Source organism: Otolemur garnettii, unplaced genomic scaffold (genome assembly GCF_000181295.1).
Source record: "Otolemur garnettii isolate 467f Iridium unplaced genomic scaffold, OtoGar3 scaffold00001, whole genome shotgun sequence".
NCBI lineage: Eukaryota > Metazoa > Chordata > Mammalia > Primates > Galagidae > Otolemur > Otolemur garnettii.
The window spans coordinates 25290234-25300267 of NW_003852396.1; the positions used below are offsets into that span (position 1 = coordinate 25290234).

Below are 10034 nucleotides of genomic sequence, written 5' to 3' on the forward strand. Positions count from 1 at the left end.
ACCACCTGCAGCTGGGGGTCTCTGACCTGACCCCACGCAGTGAATATGTTACCACCTGCAGCTGGGGGTCTCTGACCTGACCCCACGCAGTGAATTGTTACCACCTGCAGCTGGGGGTCTCTGACCTGACCCCACACAGTGAATTGTTACCACCTGCAGCTGGGGGTCTCTGACCTGACCCCACCCACTTCATCCACAGGGAGATCAAGGCTGAGGCAGGGAGGGATTAGCTGTGTGAGGTCCCTTGAGGGAGTGGACACCCCAGCCTGCAACTTTTGGTCCAGGGCTCCTGGCACTGGCTTCTCTAGACAAGTCAACTTTACATGTGGTGGTGAGATGATCAGGAGGCAACTCTTGACCCTGAGACTCACCTCAAGCAGCCCCCTTTCCTTCTGGAGTGGGTGGGTCTGGGGGGGTGTGGCCACCTCTGGGGACACAATAACTCAGGGAGTGAAGGGAGACCTGGCTGGAGCCAGGAGCTATGGGAGGTAAAGTGACCCTTGGGCAATTCTCTTCCTAACCCTGCACCTCAGTTTGTCCATGAGGAAAATGGGGCCAGCCCTGACCATCCTGCTCTTCTCCCAACCAGCATACACAAGTTCATGGGATCGGCTCTCCTAACTAACCTGTCCTGTGCAGACACAGTTCTCAGATAAGTCCTAGCCCTTTTCTGAGCCAGCTGAGTTGATTTTTTTTTTTTGAGACAGAGTCTTATTTTGTTGCTGTTGGTAGAATTCTGTGGCATCACAGCTCACAGCACACAGCAACCTCAAACTTTTGGGCTCAAGCGATTCTCTTGCCTCAGCCTCTCAAGTAGCTGGGACTACAAGTGCCTGCCACAAAGCCCAGCTATTTTTTTGTTGCAGTTGTCATTGTTGTTTAGCAAGTCCAGGCCTGGTTCAAACCTACCTGCCTCAGTGTATGTGGCCGGCACCCTAACTATGGGCGCTGAGCCCTGAGTTGATTTCTTAAGTGCTCATGGTGACTCCTAGGTCTTCCCATCAACTCCTCAATCCCACAGGGACCTGGGTCAAGGTCTCTCCTGGGCCTAGGTGGAGAGAAGCACCTGTGGGATCCCTAGGCATGCCGCATAGTAACCCTGACCGTGGACCTGGGGTGGGTGATGGAAGGTGAGCAGCAATGCTGGGGTGAAAGCAGAGAATGCACACTGAGGATGAAATGCAAGCCAGGTTTACCAGGTGCCTACTATGCGCAGCACCTGGTGAGTCTCTTCCCCACTCTAGACCTCAGTTGAACCGGGTGGAACCAGTCTGTGTTACACTTCTCAGTTTTATTTCCCACAAGCTTATGTGATCAGTACCACAAGCATGTCTCATTTTGTTGGGCCTGACTTTAGGGCACTTTGAAGATATTGCCTTTTTTAAAAAAACAAATTGAAGGTATGTAACAACCCTGTGTCGAGCAAGTCTACCAGCATGGGCACCATTTCTCCAACAGCGTGCACTCCCTCTGTGTCTCTGCCACATTTTGGCAATTCTAGGCAATATTTCAAACATTTTCATTATTATATTCATTATGCTGATCCATGTTCAATGATCTTTGATGTCACTATTGTAATTATTTGGGGACACCATGAACTGTGCCCATATAGACAATGAACTTAATTGATAAACATTTTGTACATTCTGATTGCTTTACCAATGGGCTGTTCCCCTGTCTCTCAGTCTCCCCAGGCCAACTAATAACTCAACAATGGTCTCTAAGTGTCCAAATAAAAAGAAGAGTCTCACGTCTCTCACGTCTCTCACTTTAAATAAAAAACTCGAAATGATTAAGCTTAGTGACGAGGGTATGTTGAAAGCTGAGATAGACTTGCACCAAACAGCTAAGTTGTGAATGCAAAGGAAAAACTCTTGAAGGAAATTAAAAGTGCTACACCAGTGAACATGAATGATATGAAGGTGAATCAGTCTTGTTGCTGATATGGGGGAAGTTTCAGTGGTCTGGATAGAAGATCAAACCAGTCATGATATTACTTTAAACCAAAACCTAATCCAGAGAAAAGCCCTAATTCTCTTCAATTCTATGAAGTCTGAGAGCGGTGATGAGGCTGCAGAAGAAAAGTTGGAAGCTAGTAGAGCTGGGTTCATAAGGTTTAAGGAAAGAAGCCATCTCCATTACATAACAGTATAAGGTGTAGCAGCAAGTGCTGATGGAGAAGCTTGAACAGGTCATCCAGAAGATCCGGCTAAGAGCATTCATGAAGGTGGCTACACTAAACAACAGATTCTTAATTTAGACACAACAGCCTGCTATTGGAAGAAGATGCCGTTTAGGCCTTTCATAGCTAGAGAGGGAAGTCAAGGCCTGGTCTCACAGCTTCAAAGGACAGGCTGACTCTCTTGGTAGGAGACAAGGCAGCTGGTGACCTGAAGTTGAAGCCAGTGATCATTTACCATTGCAAAAATTCTAGGGCCCTTAAAAATTATGCTAAATCTACTCTATTTGTGTTCTATAAAGGGAACAACAAAGCCTGAACGACAGCACATTTGTTGACAATGTGGTTTACTGAATATGTTGAAAACTACTGCTCAGGAAAAAAGATTCTATTCAAAATATTACTGCTCATTGACAACGCATCTGGTCACTCAAGAGTTCTGATGGAGATGTACAAGGAGATGAATAATGTTTCCAGGCCTGCTAATACGACACCCATTCTGCAGTCCATGAGTCAAGGAGTAGTCTTGACTTTCGAGTCTTATTATTTAAGAAGTCATTATTTAAGACAGTGATCACTCTAATGGATATGAGAAAGATCAATTGAAAATCATGTGGAAAGGATTCACCATTCTAGATTCCATGAAGACACTTGTGACTCATGGGAGCAGGTCAAAATATCAACATTAACAGGAATTTGGAAGAAGTTGATTCCAGCCCTCATAAATGACTTTGAGGGCTTCAAGACCTCAGTGGAAGAAGTAACTGCAGATGTGGTGGAAACAGCAAGGGAACTAGAATTAGCAGTGGAGCCTGAAAATGAGACTGAATTGCTGCAGTCTCATGATGGAACTTCAGTGGTTGAGGAGTTGCCTCTTACAGATGAGCACAGTGGTTTGCAGAACGTTGCTGAAAGAACATTTAGAATACTACATAATCGTAGTGGACAAAACAGATGTCAAGGTTTGAGAGGACTGACTCCAGTTTCTGAAAGAAGTTCTACCGTGGGCAAAATGCTACCAAATGGTATCACATGCTATAGAAAAATTTTTCAAAAAAAGGAAGAGTCCACTGATGTGGCCAACTTTATTGTTGCCTTATTTTAAGAAATTGCTATGGCCATTGTAACCCTCAACAACCACGGTCCTGATCAGTCAAGCAGTCCCCAACATTGAGGCTAGAATCTCCAGTATGACTTGTGGAAGGCTCAGGTGACTGTTTGCATTTTTAACCAATAAAGTATTTTTTAATTACTATATTTATATTTTTTAGACACAATGCTATCATGGAGTTAATAAACTATAGTATAGCTTTAACATAACTTATATATGCACTGAAAAACTAAAAACTATGTGTGGCTTGCTTTATTATGATATTCTATTTATTGAGGTGGTCTGGAACTAAACCTGCGATGTCTCCAAGGAATGCTTATATTATTATTTCTCCTTCACAGACAAGGAAACAGAGGCTTGGAAGTAACTCAGCAAGGTCACACAACTAGCTAGCAGCAGAGCTGAGTCCAGGCCTTTTTGGCTTAGTCTCTGCTAGGATGACAGAGGCAATTCTCAGCCACCACAAAAACAAAACCTATCAGGGCTTTCCAGGGGTCCCCCTCCCAGTGGCCATCCCTGCACCCCCCAACACCAGGCACTGACCGGAGTGCTGGTCGTAGGATGCCGTTGCCAATGATGAAGTGCAGCTTCTCCAGGTTGGAGGTAGGCCGGTCCTCCAGCATGCTGTTGCCCTGTACTGTAGACTCCCCATCGTGCAGCCTCTTGGTCACCTGGGCCAGTGGGAGTGGAAAGGCTGACCAGGGCAGGTAAAGTTGGGGCATTGCCTCTGCTAGCCAGGGTACCAGCACCTGAGTCTGCCCACTCCTCAGAGAGCAGAACCCAGGAGTGGCCAGAGAGCTGGGCACCTGCTGCTCACCCTCACCCCTCTCACTCCCCAGCCACAAGCAGAACTGGTCACATAGCCTGGGAGCACTGGATTGGTGCCACCCACTTCTGGGGCTCAGGCACCCTTCCCCAAGGGAGTCCTCTCTGCCAGGATAGGAACCTGCTCCGCTGATTCCAATCAGGAGCACTATTCTGAGTTGGGCTCCCCATATAACTCAGCACCCAGAATACACTACAAGTTCTAATCACCAACCACCATCACTGTCACTGACAGCCTTGGCCTTGACGTGACCAACCTCAGATTGGGGTCTTACAAGATGCTTCTCTCCTCTGGTCCCACACAGCCCACAGTGCCAGTCCCCCCCACTCCCCGCTCTACCCAGAAGACACAGAGTGAGAGGTGAGTGGCAGGAGTGGACACTGCAGACAGGGAGGGCCATGGAAGGTCCTTGTAGCTACTGAAAACCCTCAGCTGCCATCTCCACCCTCTTCCCAGGACTATGAGGTGGGCATTTTCTCCCTTGGCTCCTCTGAGACTGAATGGCAGATGTGGGGTTCAAATCTAAAGCCACATGCCTATAAGACTGGGTTTGTACCTCAGATGGGGACAGGACAAGGGTAGAGATTGAGCAGAACCCCTGGTTCTGCAGCTGAGGGGTCAGAGGAAGCCTCCTAGAAGAGGACCCCTGCAGGATGTGTTCTCCCTCATGTCCACAATGCACTGGACTGAGCCTCTATGCCCTCAGTTCCCTCCTCTGAGAAGCTCTTCCTGGCCTCATCCTGAGGTCACCACCCTCTGCAGCTGCTCACTATCCTGCCCCAGGCCAGCCAGGACCCCTGAGGACAGGCAGCATCTTACTCGTGCTCCTGCTCCCAGGGGTCCCAAGGCCAGCCTGGGCCACCTAAGGCAGCCACCTGTGGGCTGACAGAGCCCAGGGCCCACGCTCACCTCCTCTGTGAGCTTGGACTTCTTCTTGAGGGTCAGGTGCACCAGCTTGTGCCTCACACTGCTCTTCTTCTGCCCCTCAGGGAGCTGGGCCTGCAGGACCAACAGGAGATGACTGAGCGAAGGGTGACAGCAAGACCTCTGGACAGGGGCAGAGCCTGGAGGCCAGCTCACCTCCCTGTGAACGTTTAAGGGGCAACCCCTCCACCCCACCAGCCAACTGGCAGACACAGAAAGGTCTGATCTTCCCAGGGCCTCGCAACAGGACAATATGGGAGCTGGTGCTGACCACAAAGCCCTGTCTACTCTGCCACGTGGCCCCCTCAGTTGTGGTCAGCACTTTACAGTTTACAAAGCCCTCATGCATTTGTAGACACAAGCTGATGAAGGAAGGCAAAAGACAATGAGGCAGAGATGGATCACAAGACACTCTTTCTACAGAGGATCTGCAGCCGGGGATGCGAGACACCCCCTAACCCCCTGCCAGGAGGGGTGTCAGCAGGAGGGCACCCGCATACCTCGCCCTCGCCCTGCAGGGCCTGCAGCTCCCGCTTGTATGTCTTCTTGCCCAGGGTCTCGTAAATCTTGGTCATCACGGGGATCTTCTCACTGCCATCGCTCATGGCTGTATGGTACTTGGGCTCGGGGAGGTCCCCCATAAACCGGAGGATGGTGATCCAGACCGCCAGGGCTGCCTGAGGGGACAGTGCACATGTCAGAAGGGCAGAGCAGAGGACGTTACTGAGCCATCAGAATAACCTGGTTAGTTGGAGGAGAAGACTGGAACAATACCCTTCTGCATGGTCTAGCCCGGGCTGGGCACTGACTAGGACACCATGGTCAGACATGCTCCCCACCTACCAGGGACCCACCACCCCAGTGGGGAGCACAGCCCCAGCCCCGGCCTCTCCCTGCAGTGACCAAGTGGCAGGCAGGCCTCACCAGCTGGTCACCCTCGTCGTCATGGTAGAGCAGTGGCTGTTTGAGTGGCCGCCGGTTGTAGGAATGCGTGGTTGTGCCCTGGAAGTAGGTGGCAGCGAACTTGGCGAATTTGTACTCAGAGAGGTCCTCCTCATCCTCATCAGGCAGGGGCAGCGCTGCATCCAGGTCCTCTTCCACCATCTCCCTCCGCCCATGCTCCAGGTCCTGGAGGAGACAACAGGGGCTCCCTGCCATGGGGCTGGACTGTTGTTCCTCACCCTGCCCCTTGCAGGGCCAGTTTCCATCCCCCTCAGGAGCATAGGGGCTCTGTTTGTCCTGCCCACTACCCTAACAGAGCCAGGACCACGTAGGTCCTCAGTGGACGAACAGGTAAAAGCTTGAGAATGGCCCTAGAGAGGGGCAGTGCCTAGCCCAAGGTCACAGGGCAAACTGGTAGCTGGACAGGCCCTGGGACCTACAGCCCCTAGACCAGCTCATCCTCGGTCCCCTCTGCTCAGAGGGGCTGGGTGGGCTTTAATATCAAGGAGCACGAGAGGAGGGAGGGCCGACACAGAGCAGGCACCTGGGGGCCTCTGAAGCCCCTGTCTCCAGCCTGGTACCTCAAAGCCGCTAGGAGCCTGGCCCTCCTGGCCCGGCAGGCCGCCCGAAGTCCCCAGGAAGCCGAACATCTTGTCCACCATGTCCGAGTGGTTGACAGGCTCCTGGCGGGCCCTTTCCATCTGCTCCAGGAGCTCCTTCTTCCGCCGAGCTGCCTCCTTCTCCTTCAGCTCCCGCTCTGCATCCTCCCGAGCCAGCTGGGCCAGGCGCTCCTGGCAGGTCAGAGTGATACAAAAGGCATGGTGTCAGCACCAGTGCCACAGCCTCAGGGGACAAGCTCTTTGCAGCTCCTGGGAGAGCCCCTGCAGCAGCCAGCAGCTCAGGCCCAGCCTCCTGACCCGCTCCCAGAGGAGCAGAACTTCTGATTTCCCATCTGGGGCCATGCTCGGCCCAGCCCTCACAGTCTGAGGCAGACAGATGCCCAGCACTCAGGCCACAGGAGGCCTCTCCACAGCCCAGACAGGAAACCTGGCTGTCCTTCAGGGCTCAGCTGTGCACTGCCTCCTCCAGGCGGCCTGCTCAATGCCATCCCCAGCCAGACACCAACCCAGATGCACCCCCAGTCTTCAGGTAGATGTTTTGGACCAGCATTGCCTGATGGAATGTAACACAAGCCACGTGTGCAATAGCCACATTTTAAAAAGTAAAAACATAGGTAGAATTAATCTTTTTTTTTTTTTTTGAGCCAGAGCCTCAAGCTATCACCCTGGGGAGAGTACCATGGTGTCACAGCTCACAGCAACCTCCAACTCCTGGGCTTAAGCAATTCTCTTGCCTCAGCCTCCCAAGTAGCTGGGACTACAGGCACTCACCACAGTGCCCGGCTATTTTTTGGTTGTAGTTATAATTGTTTGGCAGGCCTGGGCCAGATTCGAACCTGCCAACTCTGGTGTATGTGGCTGGCACCTTAGCCACTTGAGCTACAGGTGCCACACGGTAGAATTAATCTTTTTTTTTTTTTGAGACAGAGCCTCAAGCTGTCCCCCTGGGTAGAGTGCTGTGGCATTACAGCTCACAGCAACCTCCAACTCCTGGGCTCAAGTGAGTCTCCTGCCTCCGCCTCCCAAGTAGCTGGGACCACAGGCGTCTGCCACAACGCCCGGCTATTTTTTTTTTTTTTTTGGTTGCAGCCGTCATTGTTGTTTGGCGGGTCCGGGCTGGGGATCTGAACCCGCCACCTTAGGTGAACGTGGCTGGCACCTTAGCCGGTTGAGCTATAGGCGCCGAGCCAGAATTAATCTTAATAATATATTTTATTCATCTCAGTATTTCCCAAATATTACCTTAACATGCAATCAATATTGTAAAAATACTACTGAGATTTTTAAATTATTCTTTCCCCTACTAAGTCTTCAAAATCTAGTGTATATTTCACACTTACAGCTTGTCACTTGGACAGGCTACATTCAAGTACTCAGTGGCCACTGTGGCTGGAGGCTCCCAAATTGGAGTCTCACCTAGCTCGGGTTTTTATCTAGGTGTTATTTCCCAGTTATAAGGCCCTAATGAGGGCATAGGCTCTTACTCTGGAGCCATAGCGCCCCGTTCTTTTGCTTCGTGCAGGACCAGGCACTGAGGGAGAACTGAGGCAGCATTTGCGGGATGGGCTAGTGAGGGCCACTTTCTAAAGGATGGAAGGAAGGCTGCAGGGCTGAGCACCAGTGAGAGCGGACGACCAAGCCAGTGGGCACCTACGCTCACCTGATGCTTGCGTTCAGCCTCCTCCTTGGCCTTCTTGGCACTCATCTCCTTCCGGAGCTTCTCCTCCTCTGCCAAACGCATTTTCTCAGCCTCAAGTCGCCGCAGGTACTAAGGGAAGGACAGCAGGTGGGCACAGAAGTGTGTGTAGCTGTTGTCACAGAGCTCTCTGCCAGCTCTACAGAACTCTGAGGTCTGAGGCTAAAGCAACTTTGTCAAATCATTCCTGCAGGTGGGGAACGGAGACACCTGGGAAACTCTCCTGCTCTCACAGCAAGGTGGAGGCATCATTGATGCCAAAGCCCAGCCAGGTTTGCCCTGGGTTTCCCAAAGACTCTAAGAGTAACCCAGGCCCCAGCCCTGTACTTGGCTGGGAGGATGGAAATGAGGGGTCTAGCTCCAGCTTCATGCATTCCTCATGGCCTCTGCTTCCTGGACAACGGCTTGGGGAGACCCCCTACCCTCCTCCCACCGCCGTGCTCAGAGCCACCTGCTGTGGACTCAGGCCCCTCACCTCAGCCCTGAGGCGCCGGTGCAGCCTGCGGGCAATCATGCCCCTGGCGTAGGCCTGCACGGTGAGCACAGCCCAGAGGCGGTGGCGGAAGGCCTTGCGCACCAGGTAGGCACGGCAGCGGGCCTGGAACTCGATGATGTGCCCACGGGCCAGGCGGTACTGCTGGTGCAGCTTCCGGGAGCGGTGCAGGGCCTGCAGCCGTAGGAAGCCCAGACGCATCTGCAAGGACAGCACCCAGAGTCAGAGCCACCGCCCCACCCCAGACCAGCCCTGCCTGCAGGAGCTTCCACTGCACCAGCCTCTACTTTCAGAGTGGCATCCCCAGAGACAGCTTGGGCTTCACTCAGACGAGCTCCCCCATCCTTAGAAGGCTCTCTCTCCTCTCAGGGAAAAGGTTTTTAGGAGGTGACCTTGACTTTCCGTAAGTTGGGGTCCCTCTTAGGGGCTTCCATCCCTTCCACCTCCCCAGCCCTAGATCCAGGCCACAGCCTAGTTGCTCTGCAGGGGTCCATAGGACTTAGCCACTCTTAGGGCCCCCTTGAGGCCCCAGTGTGCTCACAATCCACCAAAACACTCACTCCAGGAGAACAACAAACATTGTTGGCCAGGTGGGAGACGTCAGGAGAACCTGGACTTCAGGCTAGAGGAATGGCAGAGGCAGCTGGGGAAGTGGCAGGAGGCCAACCAGGCCAGGCTGTGCTGCCCTGGTGCAGACAACTCCTGCTGCCATGGCAACAAGGCTGGGTTCAAAGGCCCAGTGGGGCAGTGCACAGCCCCTGTGGGAGGCTCACCAGCTCATAGTTCTTCCTGCAGTTGTGGCCCCGCCAGTGCCTCTGGATCAGTGTGGCAGCATTCTTCAGCTTCAGAAAGTTGGACCTGAAACAGCAGCAGTGACACAAGTGAGTCTCAGAGCAGAGGAATGGTGCCCAGAGGTCGCCAGGGTGTAGGAGGTTTGGAATCAGGAGAGTGCAGGCTGAGTCCCAGCTCTGTGACTTCCCAGCTATGTGACCTTGAACAAGGCATATAACCTCTGTGCCTGAGCTGCCTCAACTTCACAAAATGGGTATAATAATGCCTTCCCTGCTTGTCTCACAGGCTTGTCTTACAAGCCACTAAGGCAGGCATTCAAAAAGTTATTGCTGGCTCGGCGCCTATAGCTCAACAGGCTAAGGCACCAGCCACGTACACCTAAGGTGGCGGGTTCAAATCCCCAGCCCGGACCCGCCAAACAACAATGATGGCTGCAACCAAAAAATAGCCA

At 52.5% G+C, this 10034-nt stretch overlaps 1 protein-coding gene across 1 annotated transcript in view; it reads right to left on the reverse strand.

Annotated features, from left to right (window-relative positions):
- MYO7A (myosin VIIA) overlaps positions 1-10034 on the reverse strand; it is a 79987-nt gene that overhangs the window by 23427 nt on the left and 46526 nt on the right. The window contains exons 19-26 of the mRNA XM_023511955.1: positions 9565-9649; positions 8774-8992; positions 8263-8370; positions 6564-6773; positions 5965-6168; positions 5541-5717; positions 5026-5115; positions 3834-3961 (exon numbers count right to left, since the gene is read on the reverse strand). Of these exons, the coding sequence (XP_023367723.1) occupies positions 3834-3961; positions 5026-5115; positions 5541-5717; positions 5965-6168; positions 6564-6773; positions 8263-8370; positions 8774-8992; positions 9565-9649 (1221 nt within the window). The remainder of the gene's footprint in view (positions 1-3833; positions 3962-5025; positions 5116-5540; positions 5718-5964; positions 6169-6563; positions 6774-8262; positions 8371-8773; positions 8993-9564; positions 9650-10034) is intronic.